This window comes from Gorilla gorilla, chromosome 15, assembly GCF_029281585.2.
Source record: "Gorilla gorilla gorilla isolate KB3781 chromosome 15, NHGRI_mGorGor1-v2.1_pri, whole genome shotgun sequence".
In the NCBI taxonomy this organism is placed as follows: domain Eukaryota; kingdom Metazoa; phylum Chordata; class Mammalia; order Primates; family Hominidae; genus Gorilla; species Gorilla gorilla.
The window spans coordinates 122,470,540-122,493,732 of record NC_073239.2 but is presented as its reverse complement, the minus strand read 5'-3'; the positions used below and the strand labels follow the sequence as shown (position 1 = coordinate 122,493,732).

At 62.9% G+C, this 23,193-nt stretch overlaps 2 protein-coding genes across 11 annotated transcripts; both read right to left on the bottom strand.

The window, feature by feature from the left end:
- Positions 1-9,302: 9,302 nt before the first annotated feature.
- On the bottom strand, positions 9,303-18,318 carry TEDC1 (tubulin epsilon and delta complex 1). Of its 10 annotated transcripts, none has more exons than XM_063698247.1 (9): positions 17,392-18,318; positions 16,839-16,917; positions 16,230-16,391; positions 15,804-15,959; positions 14,606-14,704; positions 11,103-11,189; positions 10,571-10,750; positions 10,362-10,479; positions 9,303-9,932 (listed from the first exon to the last, which is right to left on the bottom strand). In XM_063698247.1, the coding sequence occupies exons 1-9, from the start codon at positions 17,409-17,411 to the stop codon at positions 9,379-9,381; spliced, it is 1,455 nt and encodes a 484-aa protein (XP_063554317.1). In that variant the 5' UTR covers positions 17,412-18,318; the 3' UTR covers positions 9,303-9,378. The 10 variants fall into 10 exon arrangements, with proteins under 10 accessions (XP_063554317.1, XP_063554318.1, XP_055217735.1 ...); XM_063698248.1 differs by having other exon boundaries at positions 16,230-16,432; positions 17,392-18,210; XM_055361760.2 differs by having other exon boundaries at positions 16,230-16,432; positions 17,384-18,201.
- Positions 18,319-19,722: 1,404 nt separating this feature from the next.
- CRIP1 (cysteine rich protein 1) lies at positions 19,723-21,606 on the bottom strand. Its single transcript, XM_031001712.3, has 6 exons — positions 21,519-21,606; positions 21,194-21,294; positions 20,250-20,344; positions 20,122-20,179; positions 19,994-20,039; positions 19,723-19,849 (listed from the first exon to the last, which is right to left on the bottom strand). Exons 2-5 carry the CDS (start codon positions 21,231-21,233, stop codon positions 19,999-20,001), a joined length of 234 nt encoding a protein of 77 aa, XP_030857572.1. The 5' UTR covers positions 21,234-21,294; positions 21,519-21,606; the 3' UTR covers positions 19,723-19,849; positions 19,994-19,998.
- Positions 21,607-23,193: the final 1,587 nt, after the last annotated feature.

Sequence of the window (23,193 nt, the reverse complement as noted above, 5' to 3'; positions counted from 1 at the left end):
TGATGACATGCAGGGTAATAACGCCATGTGGTATTGGTGAGGAACAGCCCGCTGGATCAGAAGGGAGGTTGGGGCAAGACCCCTGCACGGACAGGAGCCGATGTGGATGACAGCGACAGAGTGGACTGTGAGGAGGGCAGAGCTCCCAGGAGATGGTCTTGGGAAGTGGCTCACCCTGTGGAGAAAAACTGGTTTCGACATGAGACCACCTGCGGAGGTAGGCTGTGGATGAACGGAAGACCTAAGTGCTACAGGGAGAAGTGACAGAAGGAAACTGGGAGAAGGAGGACTGGGAGAGGGAAGCTCATTTTCACAAAATGCTAAGGTGAAAACCAAGAGTCAAAAAAAAAAAAAAAGACGAATTTGATTATAGCAACGTTAAAATTTTCTGGGTAACCATAGGCAAATCTTTAACCAGATGACAGAATGGGAGAAGCTATTTATAGTGTGTAAAACCACTGAGAGATCCCTATCTTGAATTTTCAAGGAGTTCCTGCCACTCAATTTGTAAAAGACAGCAGGTCCCAAAAGAAAAACGATCAAAGGGTATGACCAGGCAGCTCACAGAAGAGGAAACCCAGAAACGAAGCAAGTGTGTGAAAGATGCTCACGGTCAATACTCAGAGAGATGGAAATTAGATGCAGAGACCACCTGACGCTCTGCTGGCAAACCCGCAAACGCTAGAAAATGCTGAGGGAGGGAGGGCCGGGACCCAGGAGGTAGGAGCCGGACAGGAGTACGGGCCAGAAAGGCCACTCGGGGAGTCACGGCACGTCCCCGACCAAGGGGAGGACCACAAGCCCTCCTTTTCTGTGGCGTGATCCCTTGGGCCCACCTGAGAGCTGCGTCTTTTGTGTGGCAGGGAGCGGGGGGCAGCCAGGTACCCGCCTGTGGGGAGTGGGTGGGTAGTTGCCTAGATGCTGCCCACTGGACGTGTGCGGGAGTTGGAAGCAGTGAGTCGCTGCAGGCGCATCTTAGAGGATGGAGCTTAAAACACAACAACGTTCCATCCTGGCTAACACGGTGAAACCCAGTCTCTACTAAAAATACAAAAAATTAGCCGGGCGTGGTGATGGGCGCCTGTAGTCCCAGCTACTCGGGAGGCTGAGGCAGGAGAATGGCGTGACCCCGGCAGGTGGAGCTTGCAGTGAGCCGAGATCGCGACACTGCACTCCAGCCTGGGCGACAGAGCGAGACTCTGTCTCAAAAAAACAAACAAACAAACAAAAAACACAACAACACTAAGTGGGAAGAAATTATGAAGCCAGGTGCGGTGGCTCATGCTTGTAATCCCAACATTTTGGGAGGCAGAGGCGGGTGGATCACTTGAGGTCAGCCTGGCCAACATGGTGAAACCCCATCTCTACAAAAATACAAAAATTAGCCAGGCACGATGGCGGGTGCCTGTAATCCCAGCTACTGGGGGAGGCTGAGGCAGGAGAATCACTTGAACCCAGAAGTCGGAGGTTGCAGTGAGCCAAGATCGCGCCATTGCAGTTCAGCCTGGGTAACAGAGTGAGACTCTGTCTCAAAAAAAAGAAATCACAGGAAAGTTAGGACGAGAGTTCCCAAACTGAGTCACCCCAGGGTGCCATCAAAAGTTTTCGGGGCCACTACAAAGTATTTTAAGGTTCTGAGGGAAATGCAGGGATACACAACACGTCCGTTACCTCATGAAAAATTCAAGACAGCCCAGGCCGGGCGCGGTGGCTCACGCCTGTAATCCCAGCACTTTGAGAGGCCGAGGCAGGCAGATCACCTAAGGTCAGGAGTTTGAGACCAGCCTGGCCAACATGGCGAAACCCCGTCTCTACTAAAATCACACACACACAAAAATTAGCCGGGCATGGTGGCCCACGCCTGTAGTCCCAGCTACTTGGGAGGCTGAGGCAAGAGAATCCTTTGAACCCGGGAGGTAGAGGTTGCAGTGAGCTGAGATCATGCCACTGCACTCCAGCTTGGGGGACAAGAGCAAGGACTCCGTCTCGGCCGGGCGCAGTGGCTCATGCCTGTAATCCCAGCACTTTAGGAGGCCGAGGCGGGCGGATCACGAGGTCATGAGATCGAGACCACCCTGGCTAACATGGTGAAACCCTGACTTTACTAAAAATACAAAAAAAAAAATTAGCCGGGCATGGAGGCAGGCACCTGTAGTCCCAGCTACTCGGGAGGCTGAGGCAGGAGAATGGCGTGAACCCGGGAGGCGGAGCTTGCAGTGAGCCGAGATCGCGCCACTGCAGTCCAGCCTGGGCGACTGAGCAAGACTCTGTCTCAAAAAAAGACTCCGTCTCAAAAAAAAGAGCCCAGAGTTTCAGCAGTGGGTTGCACCTTCCTTGCGTTGGTGTCTCTTTGCAAAGCTGGTTTCACAGCAGTTGCTGTGAGCAAAAGCAAATACCAGGCAAAAATTAATGTGGATCAGAAATCCAGATGATGATGTCCAATCTAATTAAGGTTTGCAAAAATATGCAGACCTCAACAGACCCAGACATGCTATAAGTAAGTAATTACAATTCTTTTAATAATTAAGTTAAGGGTTTTTTTTTTCAATTTATATGACTTTTTTTCCCCCCAAAACTGCTACTAAGTTGTTAGGACATAAATACTTAAGGCATTTGGCCCTAATAAACAGAACTGTTGGGTTTTTCTTTTGACCAAGGGGTGCTGTAAAAAAATCACTGGGACACTAAGAGTGCCATGAACTGAGAAAGTGCAGGAACCCCTGAGTTAGGACAATGCCAGCTGCTGTCACAAACAGACCCCAAGAAGTGACTGGAGGGAGGGGCTGGCAGTGGCTGCCACATTCCACTAGTTCCTGCACACTCCAGGATCTGCAAGGGCTGCAGTTTCTCCATTACATGCAGGACAGGAGCTGCCTGCCCACCTGGCCCCCGTGTACAAGGGTGACGCCCGGCAGGGCCGCTCAGTAGAAGGCCCCATCCACAAAGGGCACCAGTGAGGCCGTCCTCGGAGGAGACCCTGGCCCACGTGCGTTGCGCTCTCAGCTAAGACCCCTCGTCCACGGGCCCAGGGTGCTGGTTTTACTTCCCGGGATGGGCCTGCTGGTCCCTCTCCTTTGGGATAAGCGTTAGGGTGTCCGCCCTCCTGGGCTGGCTTTTCCCAAAGTCTCTTCCTGCTGGTGCAGTCCTGGGCCCAGGCCTTCTGCAGCCAGGCTCAGGTCTCTTTAGCAACTTGATTCTATCAAAAACCAGCAGTGGGGCCAGGCACAGTGGCTCACGCCCGTAATCCCAGCACTTTGGGAGGTCGAGGCGGGCGGATCACGAGGTCAGGAGATTGAGACCAGCCTGGCTAACACGGTGAAATCCCGTCTCTGTTAAAAATACAAAAAGCAGCCGGGCATCGTGGCACGCATCTGTAGTCCCAGCTACTGAAGAGGCTGAGGCAGGAGAATCCTTTGAACCCAGGAGGTGGAGGTTGCAGTGAGCCGAGATCACGCCACTGCACTCCAGCCTGGGCAACAGAGTGAGACTCTGCCTCAAAAAATAAAACAAAAAAAAAGTAGGCATCTCGCCAGTGCCCCGCAGCCTCCCACCTAGCCGCTCACCTAGCAGTTCTGCCCCTCACTGTCGACAGCCACGCTCTAGGAGGACGTTCACAGCAAGGTCCTGGCCCTTCAGTTAACGGAGGGATGTTAAATTAATAGGACTTCGTGGCTAAACGGCTCTTGAACTTCCCGTACTCTGGGCTCAGGAGCAGCAGGTTCTTCCCACAGGCAAGGCCCCGAACTCCCTCCCTCTCTACTGCCCTTTGCTTCTGCTCTTATGTCAGCAAGGCCTCGCCCCAGCCCCAGCCCATCTCCTAGGGGTGACACGGGGCCAGGTGCACACGGCCCTCGCCCCAGCCCATCTCCTAGGGGTGACACGGGGCCAGGTGCACACGGCCCTCGCCCCAGCCCATCTCCTAGGGGTGACACGGGGCCAGGTGCACACGGCCCTCGCCCCAGCCCATCTCCTAGGGGTGACACGGGGCCAGGTGCACACGGCCCTCGCCCCAGCCCATCTCCTAGGGGTGACACGGGGCCAGGTGCACACGGCCCTCGCCCCAGCCCATCTCCTAGGGGTGACACGGGGCCAGGTGCACACGGCCCTCGCCCCAGCCCATCACCTAGGGGTGACACGGGGCCAGGTGCACACGGCCCTCGCCCCAGCCCATCTCCTAGGGGTGACATGGGAGCCAGGTGCACACGGCCCTCGCCAGTAACATCCAGGCCTTTTCCTCCCTCTTCCCTGAAACTACAGGGCTGGCAGTGGTGTGTCTGCTTTCCAAGTCACTGGAGCACACTCTGATCACAATGCCAGCTTCATGCCAGGGCCCCACCAGCCTGGCATCCCCTCCAGCCAGGCACCCCCACCTCCCAGGGCTCCACCAGCCCGGGGCATCACCAGCCCAGCGTCCCCTCTAGCCAGGCGCCCCCACCAGCCCAGAGCTCCTCCACCCCAGCGTCCCACCAGCCCAGTGCCCCCTCCAGCCCGGCGGTCCCCTCCGATACCCCAACCGGCCCAGCGCCCCCACCAGCTCAGGGCTCTGCCCGCCCAACATCCCCCACCAGCCCGGCACCCCCGCCAGCTGAGTGTCCTCTCCAGCCTGGCGCCCCCACCAGCCCGGCGCCCCCGCCAGCTGGGTGTCTTCTCCAGCCTAGCGCCCCCACCAGCCCGGCGCCCCCGCCAGCCCAGTGCCTCCCCGAGCCCGGTGCCCCCCACCAGCGTGACAAGCCATGGGTCCCCCACTTCAAGGCCCACATTTTTTTATTAGCTGAGGTCGTGGTAGCTGTTGTACCACCTCACTAAGTGCGTCTTTTTCTGTAGTTTTGATGCTGACGTCTTGCCCATTCCTCTGCCCCGACCACCCAGCTGCGTGGAGCAGCCCCCACTCTCTGTGGATAAAAGAACTTTCTTCCTACAAGACGGTCATTCCTGCGTCTGTGTGTTACCCTCCCTGATTACAACAAATCCTAGGCTCATTTTAAAAAGATACAGGCCCCACATTTAGGAGGCTGCAGCCCAAACCTCTGCAGCCAGCATCCTATGTCTTCGCTGCAGTTTATGGCAAGACCCTGGAGACCTGGTGAGAGCGCAGCCCTGGTGTCCTCCTCCGTGGCCCCCCTCATCCCCCTGTGTCAGGTGTGTAGGCCCCACTCCAAGCGTGATCTTCAGCCCCCGGCCCCGTCCCTCAGCAGCACAGGTGATAAGCCCCTCCGTCCGGAAGCACTGTCTTTACTTGGCCACCAAGACCCCCCACTTGACCGCACCCCCACTTGCCAGCCATCCCCTCTGCCCTGCCTGTGCTTCCTACCACTGTGCAGGCCCAGGCTCAGGCCTCAGACCCAGGCCCCTCACCAGCCCTGGGCCCCTCACCAGCCCTGGGCTCACCGCACCCTGGGGCCCTGCCCTGCCCTGCCCTGCCTCCCACCCCAGCTGAGCCCACCCACGCCCTGCATTCTCACATTCCATTCTCCAGCCCCAAATTCCAGGTTCACGCAGCCAACTGCCCACCTGACACCCACTAAGATGCCAAGATTGTGAGCAGGTCAGAGCCGGGCTACCAAGCAGCAGTGCCCACCCCAGCCTGCCCAGCTCTCAAACTACCATGGGCCCAGCCACCACAGCTCTTTCCATCACACCCACAACCAAGACAGCGGCCAATCCTGAGCCCCAATGGGCCAGAACCCACCTAGTCCAGCTGTCCTCCAAACCCACCTCCTCTGAGCCACAGAACCTCCCCACCAGCGGATGGGGGCAGAAGCCTGGGCCCTGCCTACTCTCAGCCTGTGCCCCCCTTAGGGCTGAGCCCCGGCGGGCACCCATGTCCTCCAGTTGTGAGCACTTTCCTCTATGGTGTTTGCTCTTCCCTCTGGGACGTGGCCATGGGGCCCCTCAGAATGGCACATATTGGGCACCACGTGACTTCAGGTAGAATGACTGAGGGACCAGCCCAGCACAGCCAGGCAGGAACAGGCAAGCCAGGCAGGGCAGCGAGAGGCCGGGCAGGACACCCTCCGACCACTCTGAGGACAGGGATGGCTGCAGAGCCAATGCAGGCTCACACGCAGGGACAGACAGCTGGAGGCTGAGCCCAGGAGCAGGACTTCAGAGCCACCAGCCACAACCACACCCAAGGCCATGGGGTAGACAAGGGCAGTGTGGACTGAGCTGTCAGGGTCCCCATGAGATCAACAGGAACCACTCAGAAACACTTCTCTCCTGCCAGGAGCGGTGGCCTACGCCTGTAATCCCGGCACTTTGGGAGGTAGAGGCAGGCAGATCACTTGAGCCCAGGAGTTTGAGACCAGCCTGGGTGGCATGGTGAAACCCTGTGTCTACTAAAAATGAAAATACAAAAATTAGCTGGGCATGGTGGCACACGCCTGTAGTCCCAGCTACTCAGGAGGCTGAGATAGGAGGATTACTTGATCCTGGAAGATCGAGGCTGCAGTGAGCTGATTGTGCCACTGAGTGACAGAGCAACATCTTGTCTCAAAAAAAAAAAAAAGAGAAACACTCCTGCCCAACCAAGACTGGACTTCAGAGGCCGTAGGACACATTCCCTGGGCTCCAGGGGGAGATGCAACCACCACAGGCCCCAGAGGTTGTGATCCTGACCTGGCCGGAGTCCCAACCAGCCTCATCCCTCAAGGCAGGGTCAGCCAGGACCAGGTGAAGGAGCCCTGAAGTAGTGCAGAAAGGGAAGCAGAGGCCAGGAAGGCTGAGCCAGCCAGAACAGAATAGGAAAGCGTATGAGACACTGCACTTCCATCTCATTAATCGTTTTTTCTTTTTCAGATAGGGTCTCACTCTGTTGCCCAGGCTGGAGTGCAGTAACAAGATCATAGCTCACTTGGCCTCACAGCCTTGGTCTCCAGGCTCAAGCGATCCTCCTGTCTTGGCCTCCCTTCTATGTAGCTGGGACTACAGGCACACACCACTGCACCCAGCTGCTTTTATTTTTTGTAGTGGTGGGACCTCCCTATGTTGCCCAGGCTGGTCTTGATCTCCCAGGCTCATGCAATCCTCCCATCCAGGCCTCCCAAAGCGCTGGGATTATAGGCATGAGCCACTGCATCCAGCTACACCACCTCTTAATAAACATTAGTTTTGGCCGGGCACAGTGGTTCACGCCTGTAATCCCAGCACTTTGGGAGGCCGAGGCGGGTGGATCACCTGAGGTCAGGAGTTCAAGACCAGCCTGACCAATACGATGAAACCCCATCTCTACTAAAAATACAAAAATTGGCCAGGCATGGTGGCGCACTGCTGTAATCCCAGCTACTCAGAAGGCTGAGGCAGGAGAATCGCTTGAACCCGGGAGGCGGAGGTTGCAGTGAGCCGAAATTGCGCCACTGTACTCCAGCCTGGGTGACAAGAGCAAGACTCTGTCTTTAAAAAAAAAAAAAAAAAAGTTTCTAGTTTTGTTGAAGTTTATTGCACTTTCCAGTGAGCGCACTTGGTCTCACGCGCCAGGTGACCTCTGCTGTTTCCCGTGAGGCCATCTTCGCCTCTGTCTTCCTGGGAAGCAAACTGCACTGTCCTTACACAGACGCTGGCTCGTCCAGGGTGCAGGGCCCTACTGCCCCAGCCAGGCCAACACTGTGGGCCTCCAGGCTGTTCCGTGGGTCTGGGGCAGGTTGCAAGACAGAAGGGAAAAGCTGCAGCTGGCCTTAAGACATGAAGTCTATGGGGACAGAGGGGATGGGGGTCTTGAGGATGACTCAGGCTCCTGAAGGCAGGGGAGGGAGGCAGGAGAGTGTCAGAGAGGCAGTGTTGTGAGGACCTCCATGCCTGCTCTGAGCTGGGGGCCACACAGCCCTGCCTGCCCATCCAGCTTTAACCCTGTGGACTGGCAACCCCGGACCCACAGAACAAGAGGGTGTGACTTCAGGCGACTCGAGCCACTGCATGTGTGATAACAGCTAGAGCTGAAGGCCAGGGCCCCATCCCTGCCCCATCATGACGGGCAGCACGAGGGCACCCTGCCGGCTTCCCTCCTGCGGGCCCTGGCCTCTCAGGCCCTCTCCACCGCCAGCATCATGGGGGCACATGCGCACCCGGGACTTGGACTGCCCTGAATTCATGCATCACATCGAGAGGTGACAACTCCATGACAATAAGCCTGCTTTGTGCTCGTAAAAATCAAGTCCCCCAGGCCTGTGAGAGTCCTGGTTCTGTGGCAGTTTATAAAAAGCAGGGCTTCAAGTGGACTTGCTCCCAGCCCAAGAAGAGCCCTGTCCGGCAGTCGAGGGTTGCTGAGAGCACGGGGGACCTTCAGAGGCTGCAGGTGGAGGAGGGCTGAGGTCTGAGGGCCTGGAACAGAGCTGGAACCAGCAGGTGGGGGTGGCAGGAGCCCTTAGGAGGAGCTGGCGGAGGGGCCGGAGGGTGGCGCAGGCCAGGGAGCATTTGCACAAAGCCCGGTGGCCCACAGGAGGCCCAGCTGCATGAGAGGGTCAGAGAGGTGCTCCTGAAAGGGAGGCCTTGCTGGCCACGGCCAGGTCTTGCCGGTGCTCCTGGGGCCCATGCACCAGAATGGGAAGGCAGGCGGTCTAGGCGTGTCCACCCCTGGGACCAAGGAGGCCCAGACAGGCTGAGACTGGAGCTGGAGCCCCAGGTGTGCACTGTCACTCAGGCACATGCCCCAGTGAGAGCATGTTCTGGCAGGGGGAATGGACGTGGCCTCGGGGCAGGGCCGGCAGGAGCCTGGAGGTGGCCCCACAAGCCCCATCGTCTGCCCACCTCAGGTCAGAGTCCCACAGCCCCAGAAGAGAGGGGAGCCCGGCAAGGCAGGCAGGGCTGGAGGCCTCAGGGCCACCTGTGCCTGCTGGTGGGGGGCGGGGGGGGGTGGGTGCCATGAGGCCGAGCCTCCTTCCGCCAGGCTGAGGCACGTCCCCCGGACACAGATGGCTCTTTGTCAGGGATGAGCTGAGCTTGCTGAGCAGCCTCTGGAACAAAGCCCCTCTGTCCATGCCGTGCCTCCCCACCCGGAGCACCACCTCCCGGGAAGGAGCAGAGCCCCGGGCTCCCATCCGGCGCACCCACCAGGCACAGCCATGGGCGGAGGCGGGGGCAGCTGTGCTCACAGCCCAGGGCCGGGCCCAGAGGGGGAGCCCAAATGAAGGGGGGCGGGGCCGAGATAATCCCGCTCCAGGGAGGCCTGTGCCACCTCCCCGTGGTCCAGCCACTCACCAGTGCTGGGGTATGCATGTCCTCCAGCACCTGGCCAGCCCTACGCTGGCCACCACTGCCCAGGGGCTCCTCCACGCTCCCACCCCCAAACAGGGAAACCCGAAAGGGTGGCAGGGGGAGGGCCAGCGGCAGGAAAGCCGCTACAATTTATTTCCGAGTCCCCTCCAGACCACCAGGCTGAGCCTGTCACGACCTCCTCAAGGGACCGGCCATTCCTGTCCCCAGTGCTGCTAGCCACAGGCCTGGGCTCCGGCCAGAGTCAGCCCAGCCCCACCCCTGGAGCGAGCATGTGACGTGGGCTCTGCGTCTGCATCGTCCCTGCGGCCACCTGGCCTTGGAATCTGCTCCTCCAAGACCCAGCCAGGCTGGGCCAGGGCAGGCTTCCCACACGAGGGCCCGTCGACAGGCCTTCAGCGTCCAGGTGGCGGGATCCAGATGAGACCAGGCAGGGCTCCCACCAGCCTGGCCAGTTCCTGCCGACACTGTCCCTGTAGTCGACGTAGCACCGCCTCCAGGCAGGCCTCCTGGCTCCTCAGCGTCCTGATCACCACAGCTGCCCGCAGGTCTCGGTCCCCTGCTGCCCCATCCTCTCGTCTCACCAGCCGGTGTGGCCCATGGGGCTGGGCCGGGCCACCGTCTTGCTCCCAGCACTGCTGTAAAGCTCCCAGCTCCTTTTCCACAGCCTCCCGAGAGGCCCGCCGCGCGGCACTCCACTCTGGCCCCCGTCCACAGCCTCCAGCCTGCATGGGAGACAATGGCAGTGGCTCTGCCCCCCAGGACACTGGCCTCAGGCCCCCTGAGCATTCCCTGGGCCCAGACTCGGGTGCAGGCGCTGCAGGCATGCGGGAAACGCCCATGCTCTTCAGAGAGGCTTACTGAAAATTTTAAGGGGAAAATCATGCCTGCAATTTAAGTTAAAACTCTTCAGAAAAAGAAAATAGATGGAGCCAATGCAGCCCCGTGTCCACAGCCATGAACCTGCGCAGGTTAAGAGGGCAGCTCTGAGTTTAGGGTGGAGGCCCAGGTGGCCACCAGGAGGTTAGACGGGTCCCAGGCAGGTGTGGAGGAGTGACTGCCACTGTGTGATGCATGTGTGGTGGACGCATGGGAGCAGCAGGGCCCACACAGCACGGGCTTCCCTCCCTCATGCAAAGAATCAGAGAACAGACCTCCAGCAGGAGGGGCGGGGGCTGTCTCGCAGCAGCTGCGGCTCCTCACCAAGTGCCCTCCCGCTCCCTCAGGGTGCGTGCCTCTAAGTGTGTCACCTGCCATGCTTGATAAATGCAACTGTAGGATTCAACAAGTCCAAAGTGCCCTCAGGTCAGCCATCCCCCGAAGGTGGGGCAGGGCCGGTGCCCAGAGCGAGACTGGCACTCACCTTGGCCTCCCAGGCCGCCCGCCTGCGCTCCGCAGCTGCCCGCAGCTCCTCCTCCAGTGCCTGCAGCTCCCGCACTACCAGGTCCAACTCGCCACCCCCGTGCTCGGGAACCCAGGGCAGGAAGGTGGGCTGTGAGGCTGCAGCAGGCACCTCCGGGGCACAGGTGCCCAGGACCGTGTCCTACAGAGACCCAAGTGAGACAGCGTGCACCAAGCCAAGGGGACAGAGGGACAGAGGGCAGAGGGCAGTGGTAGTCCCCCAGGTCCCAGGGCGGGCTGGATGCCACCATCTCAGCAGCTGTGACGTCCAGGGAGGCACAAAGGCCACACTCTAGAAGGCCATGGAGCTGAGGGCGGGGGCAGCAGTGGGCCTCCCCAGAAGGCGAGCGGAAGTCCTAGAAAGAGCCTGCGCTAGGTCTGTGGCCTCCCTAAAAGCCCCTCTTCCTGTCTGGAAAACAGGAAGATCCCGAACGCCCCACCTGGGGGCTGCTGTGGGAAGGGATGCCAGGAGAGGGATGCGCGGGCTTCCTCACCATCCACCGCCAGAAGACCAGCTCAGAGCGCCGCCACGCCAGGACAGCCTCCAGGCGCTGGTTCTCACGCTCCAGAGTCCGCAGCAGCTGGAAGGCAAACGGCAGGTGGGCTAGAACCTCACACGGGACCCCATGGACAGACAGTCGGATGGACAGCTGGACCCAGCGCCAACACCCGGCCCAACGCCTAGCTCACGCCCCGCCCCTGCAGCCCTCCCCTGCCTGCGCCCAGGTTCTCTGGCCAGAGCAATGAGCAGGGCACCCTGGTGTAGTGCGGACGCCACAGCCCACCTGTCCTTTCTGCAGTGCAGGGCAGTCCCCAACCAGTGCACGGCCAGGCCCTGCCTGCCAGGCAAGAGCTGCCCCCCGGCTCTGAGGACACCCACTGTCCCCCACACCAGCCCCACTGCCAGTCCAACAAGGTCAGGGACAGAGTCCAGGTGCCTCTCAAGCCTAGACCTCTGCCCCACAGCCCTCACTGAATGGGGGCTGTATCCGGGGACTGCAGGCGGACGGGGAGGCCCCAAACGAAGGAGCAAGCCAGGCTCTGGGGGAGGGAAAACCCATCCCCCTGTAACTTCAGGGACCCCCTAAGGCAGTGAGGAGTCTGCCTGGTGACCCAGGTGGCAGAGAAGGCAGAGCTGAGCCACACTTGACATTCCCAAGTGAAGGGTCGGGCAGGGCCAGGAGACCCCGCCCTGCCTGCCCCATGGCCCTGCACAAAGGTACCTGCCCACAGTGCCCACAGACAGGCGGCTGGAGAATGGCCAGGACACAGCAGCTGCTCTGCCCACACACGGAAGGCCTCCCAGGTTCGCTCATGGGCTATCTGTACCAGTGACCCTGGGCCCAGGGCAGGGGGACCCCTGCTGGGGACAGGCCCTCTACACCTGAATCCTGCCCCACTCTACCCCTGCTTCCCCCGGGAAGCCAGAGTGTGGAGCAGGCTGCAGGGGCCTGGGGCTCCAGCAGTGGGCTGGGGGGCAGATAGGGATGGCCTTGAACACCAGGCCCAACCCAGCCCATCTGGGGCGGAGCAGAGCAGAGGCAGGCAGGCCTGCGGTCAGAGAATATGAGGACAGGGAGGTCTGTGGTTGGTGTGGGAGCTGGAGCAGGCTGGTGCCGGGGCTGCAGCCCACCTGCCCACCCCAGCACGCCACGAGAAGAGCAAAGGTCTCCACCATGGGTACGGCCGCTTAAACACACCTGACAGAAGGCAATCACCACAGTTCCCAAGAAGGTAAGGGCCAAGGGTGGGAGCAGGCAGGAGAGGAGGAGCAAACACACCCCCTCGCCACCCCCTCCCAAGTCCTGCGGTCTCCACTTCCCTGCCAGCCTCCCCGACTCACCACCCTAAAAGGGGAGAGCAGGCTGCAGGCTGAGGCCCCACCAGGATCCAAGGGCGCTGCCCAGTCACCCGGCAGCAGACCTGGCTGCTCACATACCAGCCATAGATCATTCCAGAAGGTTCTGGGACCCATCCCAGGAGTGCAGAAGGAGTGCAGGCACTTTGGGTAGGCTGGGTCCAGGTTTTGGGCGGCTCCCGCTCCAGAAACCTTGGAAGGAAGCCAGCCATGGCCCCAGTCCACCTGGCCAGTGCCGCACACAGCTTCGGGGAGAGGGCGGGGCCTCACTTCCAGGCCCCCCCAGCCCACCACAGAGGGTGGTCCCACAGAGGCACTGGGCAGGAGCAGCCTGGGGCCAGGGCAGCCTCTGCTCTGCCCCAACCCAGGGGTCCCAGGGGCCAGAAGCCTGGGCTTCACTGAGCCGCCTCTACAAGGGAGGTAGGGACAAGGGCAGACCAGGACGCCCGGATGCTGCCTCAGCACTGCCAATGCCAGTGCAGGCTGACTGGGTGGGCGCCAGCCCGGCTTCAGCCAGGGACACAGGTCCAGCTGGCACCAGGGGCCAGGCAGGCGTCAGGGGTTGGGCCCTGTAAGCCCATGAGTGAGGCATGCAATCCCCCAGGCTTGGGCTGCAGAGCTGGAACCCACAGGCCCTTGCCATGAGCAGGAAGCCCCAGCAGACACAAGACTAGGGGCCAGGAGCCAGGCCATCCGCCTCTGACCCCTAGGTCCCCCTGGGCAGGCCTGGGATGAGGTACAGGGGCCAAGTCTCTGGGATTGGAGAGGGAAGAGGCAGAGAAGGGGGGCTGGGTCTGGAAGAAGAGGTCACACCAGCCCTGAGCCTCTGCCCTCCTGCCTGGCCATATGCACCTGGAGCAGGACAGTGCCAGCCCGTCACTCAGGACAGTACAGAGCCCAGCCCAAGTGGTTGGCTCACGCCTGTAATCCCAGCACTCTGGGAGGTCAAGGCAGGTGGATCATCAGAGGTCAGGAGTTCGGGACCAGCCTGGCCAACGTGGCAAAACCCCGTCTCTACTAAAAATACAAAAAAATTAGCTGGACGTGGTGGCAGGTGCCTGTAGTCCCAGCTACTCAGGAGGTTGAGATAGGAAAATCGCTTGAACCCAGAAGGCGGAGGTTGCAGTGAGCCGAGACTGTGCCACTGCACGCCAGCCTGGGTGACACAGCGAGACTCTGTCTCAAATAAATAAATAAAATAAATAAAAAGAGTGGCAGCCAGCCCTGCCCTATCCCCTGAAACCAAGCCAGCCAAGAGGAAGAAGCCAGTGATGACGGGCGGGCAGACCCCCAGAAAGAAGGATGAGGATGGAAGGCCAGCAGCAGGGTGAGAGGAAGCGGCCATCCCTGGGGAAGATGCCTGGGGCTAGGTCAACCCTAACACTTGGGTCAGTGCTCCAGCAGCCCCAGTCAGAGGAGGATGCTGTCTCCCCAAGGTCACATGGCCACCTGGGGCTCAGAGGCAGGTTTTCCTCCAGGTCTATGCTATCCAGGGCTCAGGATCTGCCTGGGACCACAGAGCCCCAGTTGCCAGGGGCAGGCCTGCCTAGAAAGCGCCGTGCCCCCGGGTGGTCCGGGTGTAGCAAGCAGAACGGGACTGCAAGTCTCCAGGGCCTATGGAGCTGGCTGCAGCTTGGGAGGCTCAGTCCAGCACACCCCATGTGGGCCTGGCCTTGGGTTCTGAAGGGCAGTTGTCCCCTCCCACAGTCAGCCCTGTGCCCAACCCTTCACCCAGTGTGGGCTGGCCCCCCACACCCCTAGGTGCCCCCGACACACCAGGTGAGACCTGCTTGAGATGCCAACACCACCAGCTCACACCTGAGACCTGTGTTCCTTTATTCCAACAGCCTGCCCTTAGCCAGCTGCCTGCCCAGCCCAGGCTCCTGCGTCCTGGGCCCCCGCCCATGCCACGTCTTGATTTGTGGAAGGGAAGGGTGAGTGGCCCATGAGGCTAGGAGAGGCCCAGAGGACCTGTCTGTCAACCAGGCTGGCAATGATCAGTGGCGGACATGCAGAGACACCCACCGCTGGAGGCCCAAGAGCTGCCCCGCCCCCCCAGGCCCCTCCCACCCTGGGCAGTCCCCCTGCTGCGCCCCCCAGCCCACCCCCACCCCCCCACAGCAGCTTGCCCACCCTCACCTGCTGGCCTCCCTCTGGGTCCCTGAGCATCTCTGCTTCAGTGACAGACAGATGGCTAAGGCTCTGGTCGCTGTGGCAGCCGCGTGTGTACAGGTGGATCTAAAACAGGCAGTGCAGACCCCGGGCTGAGTGGGAGTCAAGCACCTCCCCCAATGCTGAGTCTCCATGAGTCCAGGGAGGTCGGCCATCAGAGCCCACCTCACAGATGAGAAGAGGGCTCAGAGAAAGCCACTCCTTGCCTGAGGTTGGCAGGGCTGGGCTGGGTGCAGAACAACCGTCAGCGCCGCTGGGGTCTCCTGCAAGGGGGCGCCAGGCAATTTCACTGATGGCCTCCCCACCCCGCCCAGCTCCCAAGCAGCAGCAAGATTGGAGTGGGGTGCCCTGGCTTCCCCAGCAGCATCGGGGGAGGAACAGCCTCTGGACAGGCACAGCAGTTCAGCCAGGCTCACAGTGGGGACATGAACGACTGCTTGGATCTAGGGAAATGGGGAGGGCTCCCCAAAAAAGGGAGGCTGGAAGGTGGCACAGAGGGTCACAGGTAGGCACATAAGTAAGCGGAGCAGCTGGTGCCAAGGCCAGGCCCGACGGGGTGAGAGGTCCCTGGAAAGGCCAGCTGAGCAACAGACCCTCTGCAAGGGTGGGATGGGGGGGTCTCCAAGGAGTCCCGCGCTGGTGGGAGCCCGCTGCTGCCACAGACCCACCTGTCAGCGCTGGCCTCAGAGTGGACACACCACTGGGTACCTGTGCCCCTGAGCCAGCCCCTGCCACCTTCAGGACCCCACAGGAGCTGTCCACCCCCCAAGTCAGCCCCCACCAGGATGTGGTGGGAACAGGAGCTGTCTTCCTCCCCCTCCAGTGCCCAGGAGGGAGTGGCTTTTACGGCACAGACCCCATCCCACTGTTCACAGAGCTGGAAGTCCGCTGGTAACTTTTGGGAACAAAAAGGCAAATTCTGTGAGCTCTCTGACACCCGTTTCTGCCCACCATTGCCCACCCCACTGGGCTCCCTGCCCAGCCCTGCCCCCTACAAGGACCACCGGGAACCACGGGCTCAGGCTTTGGGTAAGCCCAGGGCAGGAAGGCCCACATCCAGCCAAAAGCCTGTGCTGGGCCTCACGGGACGGGCTGCAGGGACTGGCAGCTGGCGGCCTGCAGCACGGGACGCAGCCCCTGAGTGGAAGCCCTGTTCCGGCTCTACCTTACTCAGGAGGGCGCACTGCTCCTGCTGACTGGACACCAGCTGGCGCCACCGGAACCGCAGCTTTCCCATCAGCCACTGCACATGGCGGACATCCACAGGACCCTCTGCTTCCATGTGGGGTGCAGGTGGGCCAGGGCTGGCCAGGGCCTCACACTGGAGAGGGGCAAGGGTCAGGCCCTGCTCCCCCCCCCACCCTGCCCCCCAGAAAAGGCCAGGATGGAGACGGTAGTGGAGGCACAGCCAAAAACAACAGGTGCTCCCTGCACAGAGAGCCTCTGTGCTTTCAGCTGGGTAGCTGGGTAACCCTTCATGGGACTGCCCTGAGGAGCAAAGCAGACAGAGGGGGCTGACCCAGGCCTACCCTTGCTCTGGCCCCAGGAGTTGAGACCAGGGCTGGCTCAGCTCACCCTCACCCACACGCACCTGGCACACAGTCATCTCGTCACCCAGAGGCACTCGGGCCTGGGCCAGCATCTGCTCAGGCACAGGTCCTCGGGCCAAGAGCCAGGACAGAGCCAGCAGCAGCTCCCGACTGCCCTGCGAGCCATCCTCAGGTAGTTGTGCCAGTGCCAGCCTAGGGTAGCCCTGGGAGCATAGTGCTGACTTCACCAAGCGGGCTTGGACCTCTAGGACAGAAGACCACCACCTTAGGGGGACCACCCACCTGGAGGTGACACCACCTGGATCCCTCCAGAGACCCCCACAGGTCACTTGACCAGAAGCTCAAGGCCTAGTTCAGAAGAGATGATAGTGGGAGAGCTAGAACTCAGACCAGGATGAGGAGACCAGGGGCCAACAGGGGCGTCCCCAGGGCTTTGTAGGAGCGGAAGCCAGTGCTACCCAAGGGGGTGGAGCTAGGGCCCGTCAGGGGGCGTGGCTTACTGGGGAAGGCGGAGTTTTCAGGAGCAATCGGGGTCAGCGTTGGGTGGGGGCTAGAGCCTGCCGGGGCGGGGCTTACTGGGGAAGGCGGGGCTTTAAAGGAGTAGGCGGGGCCAGTGCTACCGGGTGGGCGGGGCCAGGAGCGGGGCTTACCCAGGGCGAGCGATGCCAAGGCGTTGCCCGCAGGGAGTGGCGAGAGCACACGGAAGAGGAGCTGCCAGAGCGCGGAGGTCTGCGGAAAATAAAAAGCGGGCGGTCAGCGGAGCCGGCCCAACTCCCTGCGAGGGCCCGGGACCCCACCCGGCCCGGCTGCCCTCCGCGAGAGCGTCACCGCCTCCGGACGGTCGAACTTGGCGCGGCGGAAGATCTCGGGGCTGGGTCCCGAGGGCAGCGACCGACTCAACGCGGCGATGGCCTCAGGCAGGGCCCCGGCCCGGGCCCCAGCCGCGGGGTCCACCCGCTGCCGCCGCCTCCCCATGCAGCCAGCACCAGCCTCTTTCGGATCGCCCGCCTCCGCCGCGGCCCGGAGCCTGCGTCCAATCACCGCACGGGCCGGGTTTAGTACGGCGGCTGGGACCTGCGCCCAGTTACCGCTCCGGCTGGGACCTGAGCCCAATCATGGCACGGGCAGGGTCCAGCGCCCAATCACCGCGCTGGCCGAGACCTGTACCCAATCACCGCGCTCCCGAGACCTGTACCCAATCACCGCGCTGGCCGGACATGCATCCAATCACTGCGTCGGCAGGGTCCCGCCTTCGTGTCCAAGCCCAATGAACGGTTCCCCTGGAGTTTGAGTGTAGTCTATTCTGTCTCGTGCGGACCCACTTCCGGGCTCCTGGCAGGGCTGTTGATATGGAGAACACCGCAGAGTCCGCCCTTGCAGTCTCAATCGTCACGACACCCGACACCCCGCCTCGCTCAGACCCCACCCATCAGCGCCTCACGCCCCTTGGCAACCTAGCAACCGCCGGGCGGGAGCGCGCAGACTCCGGAAGGCGCCCTGGGGGGCCGCTTACGCAGCCGGAGCGGACGAGCCTCGCCCCATCGCGCCGCCTTCCAGGCTGGGCCGCCAGGAGGCGCCCAGAGCCCGCCACGCCGCACAGCGCAGACCCCAGCGCTGCCGGCCCCTGGCCCCTGGCCCCTGGCGCGAAGTCCCGGGCAGCTCCCCCGCCCCGAACGCGCAGCCGGAGCCCGCGGGAGCCTCCTCAGGCGCTCCCGATCCTCGTCCGGCCGCGACAGCGCTTCCCTCTGCCGCCGCCACGGAGCAGCCCCGGAGGAAGCCGGCGCATGGAAGCAGCTGCTGCCCGGGCGCCGCTGAGCCGGGCCCGCGTGCACGGGCGGCCCCGAAAGACGCGGGGCGGGAGGAACGTGGGGCTGTCTGCGGGGATAGAAGGTCGGGCTGGCTTCTGGCCAGCGGCGCCTCCGGGCATTCGTGAAGACCCCGGGCAGCGTGTCACCGGGGCTGTTCCCGCGATGCCCCTGCACCTCCCGGGGCTGCGAGGACGGCGGGGGAGGGAAACTCAGTCCTCCCTGGACCCCCAGCCCTGGCTGGCCACGCCCACGAGAGGCGCAGCCCGAGGGGTCCCGCCCCCACCCTCCTCGGCCTCCTTCGCCCCCGACCTCCTCTTCCAGGCGGCCCTCCCGGCCCCGCCTCGGGGCCCCCACCCCAGCAAGCCCCTCCTCTCCCTCCGCACGCCCTCCGTCCTTCCCCGCCCGCAGCCTCCTTCCCTCCGGCGCATCGCGATCTCCTTCACGGCGCCAGTAGGAAGACTACGCTCCTCACCCCGCCCACGCGGGTTCCTTGAAGCTAAGGGGCCTCCTCCTCGGAGCGCCTACTGCACCTGCCGAGCTACAGGGCGGCGGGAGCCAGGGGGATGGGAGCAGGAGGTGGGGAACCGCGGCGCCACAGGAACTTGGCAGGAGGCGTGGGGGAGATGGCGGAGCACCTCTGCGGCCTTGTTCAGCGCTCTCCCAACCCCCGAGCTTGCGGATTTTTCTCTGCACCAGGTGTCGCTGTCTCAAAGATCTCAGTTCCCTCAGCTCCACCCACCACCGTCCAGCCAGAAACCAGCCTCACCTCAGCACCCCCTGCCCCCACCCCATCAAAAGTGCTGTGGCTCCCAGCTGTTGGAATTCCAGGAATCCCCCAATCACCCCCACACACCCCACCCTGCGGGCCACCCTAGACTGCCCCCACAGCACCTGTCGAGCTGAGCCTGCAGCACACCCACCACAGCCCTAAGGCAGGGCCAGACCCCTGGGCTCTTTTAAACCAGTGGGTGTCCGGAGGGGTGGCCTTCTGCCAAGGCCGGTAGCTAAGTAGCCAGTGTGGGGAAGAGGGTCTCCGAAGGTGGCCAGTCAGCAGCGGCTGGCTGAGTTGACAAGGGAGTTTCCAGAAGGCCCCCCAGCCCCTGTGCACGGCCAGTACTCAAGTTCCCCACTGGACGCCGGGCCACTGGGTAAGTCCCTGGGCACAGGGTAGATGGTAGATGAGGACGCACATGGGGCAGTGGTGCCTGGGTCAGGGGCAGAGCAGCCTCATCAGGCCCTTGCAGAAGCTGGGCCTGGCCTGGAGGGGTGGGGAATGAGAACAGGGTTGGGGGGTGGAAAGGAGGAAGGCCAGGAGTTCCCACAACTCCCCCAGGGCCTCTCAGAAAGGGAGCCAGCATGAGCTGATTCACCCTCTGACCCGAGGCCAGCCTCACCCGCCCCCAGGCCTCTCGGCCTGCTGAGCCTTTGGCTGGGGGCCTGCAAAGCCCCCCTTCCCCACTCCAGAAGGCCAGGAGGGCTCAGAGGCACTTCTGAGGATCTGGGAGTTGTAGAGGCGGACTCAGAGTGCCAGGGCTGGGTGCGGGCTGTCTAGGGTGGCCTGGACTCACCCTGCACAGGGAGCCCTGGCCTATGAGACCCTGGAACGGCCCCCTGGGGAGGGCAATGGGCAGCAGAAGAGCAGGCGCCGGTGGCAGAGCCTGCAGCCAGGGCCCCACTGCAGCTCCCTTGGCACTCCCCAGCACACACGCGCATGTACACACACAGGTTTTCCAAGTGTTCAGGTTTACTGAGAGCATTAGGGGCAACAAGGGAGCCCTGGGCATCTGGGGGCAAGGCCTGGCATTTGCCTGGACAGTGGCCCTGCAAGCAGCCAAGGATGGGGTCTCCACCACCTGTGCAGAGAGACAGGCACAGACGTGAGTGCAGCGTCCACGGCCTCCCTTGGGGCCCACGAGTGGTCAGGCCTCCCTGGGAGGGGGCATCCCCATCCCGAAGGTGGAACCAGGGGGCAGGATACGGGGTGGGGTCCTACCTACCTGGTTTACTTGAAAGTGTGGCTCTCGGCTCCACCCCGCCCAAAGCCTGCAGAGAAGGTGGAAAAAGTCAACAGGCTGGGGTGGAGGAGGCTGTGGGGTGGGGTGGGGTGGGGACGACGGGAGCATACCTTTAGGCCCAAACATGGCTGCGTAGCAGGGGTGGTTGCAGTAGGGTTTGCCTTCGTGCTGCAAAGAGAAGGGCCATGAGGGGGTGCCATCACCCCTGGCCCCTGCCACCAGGGTGGGTCCCACCTACCTCAGCGTGGCCCCCAGAGGTCAGCGTCTTCCCACATTTCTCGCACTTCAGGCAGGGCCGATGCCAGTCCTTGCCCAGAGAGGTCACCCTCTCGGCTGCAGAGGCACAGACAAGCCCCGGTGAGACGCTGCAGGACGCGGCGCCTACCCACCACTGCGTACCCGCCTCTTGCAGCCAGCTCTGCCCAAGGCCCTGTGCACTTAGGCCGCATCCGCCCAGCCTGGCAGCCCACCCTAAGGTCTCAGCACCCCCCATGAGGGGGACATCTCCAATCCCAAGAGCCAATACAACTAAACAAAGCGCGGGGTCGCTGGTCCCTGGGGCACTTTCGGGTGCGGCCGGGAATCTTGCTCCTGAGGGCTGGGTGGGGCTAGAGGGCGAGGCCGAGGGTCAGGGGTCGCGGCTTAGGTCAGCAGGGCCTGGGCCTGGCTGCCTGCTTTCAGCCCCGGGCCTCTGCGGTGGCAAGGGTGGAGCCTACGACAGCCCTTCTCGGCGGGGACAGGGGTGACTTCCCACTTCCTCCCTCCCCTCGGGGCGCGCGCGCGCGGGGCAGGAAGGCGGACGCCCGGGATCGCGCCCCGGGCGTCGGTTTCCGCGTCTGTTTCTACTTAGCGCTGGGGGGCGCGGCCCCAGCCCCGCGTTCCTTCCAGCCCTGCGGGTCCCCCACCCAGGGCGCGCCCGAGAGGAGACGGCAGAGACCGTAGGACCCAGAGACGGGGAGGCTCAGAGCCAGAGATAGCCCGCCGAGCTCAGCAAGACCACTAACAGGCAGAGATCGCCAGGGCCCTCGGACGCAGGGGCCTCCACCCTCATCCCGGGGCAGGCGGCGGGCCAGGCTGGGGCGCCGCCCCAGGGACCCAGCGCCCCCGGTCCTCCTGAGCGGTCCCCAGCCTCGTCGCCCCGTCGGCGGCGCCTCCTCGCGGGGCCGGTGTGGGCGCGCTCACCGAAGTACACCTCCTTGTTGCACTTGGGACACTTGGGCATGGCGGCTCCGGGTCCGGTGCAGGCGGCAGCGGCTGGGGCGGCACGGGCTGCAGGCGCGAGACTGGGTGGATCCGGCCTGGTCGGCGCCTTTCAGGGACCCCGGGACCCCGCCCCTTGGAGACCCGCCCCTCGCGCCCCGCCCCCTGAACCCAGGACTTGGACCCTGGGGACCTCGAATCTAGGCCCAGGGCCCAAGAAAGATCATCTGGTCCACCCCCGCCTTCAGGCAGGACCCGGGCCTGACTGAGGACGGAGCGCGGGGGGCAGGGGGCCATGGGGACTTACTGAGAGGGCGCAGCTCTTTAGGCGAGTTCAAGCCGCGCCCCTAGCCCAGCGCTGTGATGTCTCCCGGGTTCAGTTCCGAGGCAAAAGGCTCACCCGCAGCAGGAAGCGCCGCTCCCACCCCCAACCCTACCCCACCGGCACCCGCCCGAACCCCAGATCTGCCCGGGCCAGGACTGGACCAAACACCACTAAAATGCAAAGAGATGCAAAGCAGCCCGCGCGCTGATCCTGCCCTCCCCAGGACGGAGGGTCGGGGACAATTGCCGGAGAGCCCCCGCTGTTGCCCCCCACCGAGGAACCCACTCTGACCTTCCATCCCACGCAGGGTTACGAGGCCGCCCCTGTCAGTCCCCTCACTCCCAAGGGACGTCCCCGCCTCTGCTAGCTCCCCTGACCTCCGCTGCTCTGGGAGGTCCATCGGACCGCAGCGGGAACATCCCCGGGGAATTCAAAAGCGGGGACTCCCAGAGAGGGGAGCTGTGAGCTTGAGGACCGATCGGCTGCGGGGGCTGGGGTTTCGGCCGGCAAAAGAGAGTTCAGCCACCCCCAGGCCGGCTCGGAGATGCCCGGACCGGGCGCAGGGAGGGGCCCTTATCTCTGCGGGTAGCGCCCAGGGCGGCCAAAGCGGTCCAAGTACGCTGCAAAGTTGAGGCGGAGGATGGTCCCGGTGCCAGGCGGAGGCTGTCCCGCCTCACCCGCCCCCCAGATTCAGGAGGGCCAAGGGGGCTGCGCTGGCCTCGGGCTTTGGGGTCAGCCCTCTAGCTGACTGGCCAGCCTCAGGAAGGGAGCCCAGGTCACTGTCAGCTCCCTCTCCTGTCGCTGAGCAGGGGAGCCCTCTCTCTGCAGGCCCTTCACCTCCGTGCTGCATGGAGCTCCCTGCTGGAGCTCCCACAGCACAAGGGCGGTGCTGCCCTTCCTCCCCAGCCACCATCCCTCCTGTCAGCCATGTTAACCAGCGTCCTTATCTCCCCTCGATCTCCACTGGGCCTGTGCTGGCCCTGTCCCCGCTGGGGGCGCGGGAGACCATCGTCCCAGGCCCCAGGAGTCACTGGCCTACCCCTGTCGGGCCCTAAGCCCTAACTGCACCTGTGATCCCAACCTCACCTTCCCTGAATCCTACCGCCCCCGTCAGCACCTTGAGGCCTGCACTTAGAGGAAGAGAAGCCGCCTGCCCTGCCCTGTCTGCCACCAGTCCCCAGCTTGGGGAGAGGGCAGAGGCAGCAGGGCTGTAGGACGGCCAAGGCACAGGCGTCTGGCACAGAAGCCACACTCCAGAGAGCCCCACACCAGCACACCCAGCCCAAGGCCACATCCTGCTTGCCCTCCTCCTGGTGCCCCTCTAAGGCCACAGTTCTGTCCCCGACTGGGGCTAAGTCCTGGGGTCTGATAGGACATTCCACAGGGGCCCATTGGAGCCCTCCTCATCCCCTGTTCTGAGACCTCAGAGATAAGGTTTCCAGAGCAGGGGTGCGCTCCTGTCCTGCAACCTTGGAACCCCCAGTCTCCAGCCCATGAGCCTTGAAACCAGCTCTGAGGTCTGGGCCCACCTGCCATCTCCACTGAGTGTGGGGCGCCATGGGACAAACCTGCAGACAGGCAGAGGGAGAAGCAGAGGCACCGAGAAGGGGGAGAGGCCAGGGGCTCTGTCACTGCACTTCCCCTGGGGCGTGTGCTG

Bases quoted from the DNA above. Each gene is read 5' to 3' on its own strand.
- TEDC1 (XM_055361759.1), bottom strand. From the start codon at position 17,163: ATGGGGAGGCGGCGGCAGCGGGTGGACCCCGCGGCTGGGGCCCGGGCC. The intron at 15,960-16,229 runs GTGCGTGTGGGT...GCCCCTCTCCAG, and splicing joins ACGAGATGACTGTGTGCCAG to TGTGAGGCCCTGGCCAGCCC. The intron at 11,190-14,605 runs GTGAGGGTGGGC...TTTGCCTTCCAG, and splicing joins ACCCAGAGGGAGGCCAGCAG to CTGCTGCGGACTCTGGAGCG.
- CRIP1 (XM_031001712.3), bottom strand. From the start codon at position 21,233: ATGCCCAAGTGTCCCAAGTGCAACAAGGAGGTGTACTTCG. The intron at 20,180-20,249 runs GTAGGTGGGACC...TTCTCTTTGCAG, and splicing joins CCTCTGGGGGCCACGCTGAG to CACGAAGGCAAACCCTACTG. The intron at 20,040-20,121 runs GTATGCTCCCGT...CCTTCTCTGCAG, and splicing joins AGCCATGTTTGGGCCTAAAG to GCTTTGGGCGGGGTGGAGCC.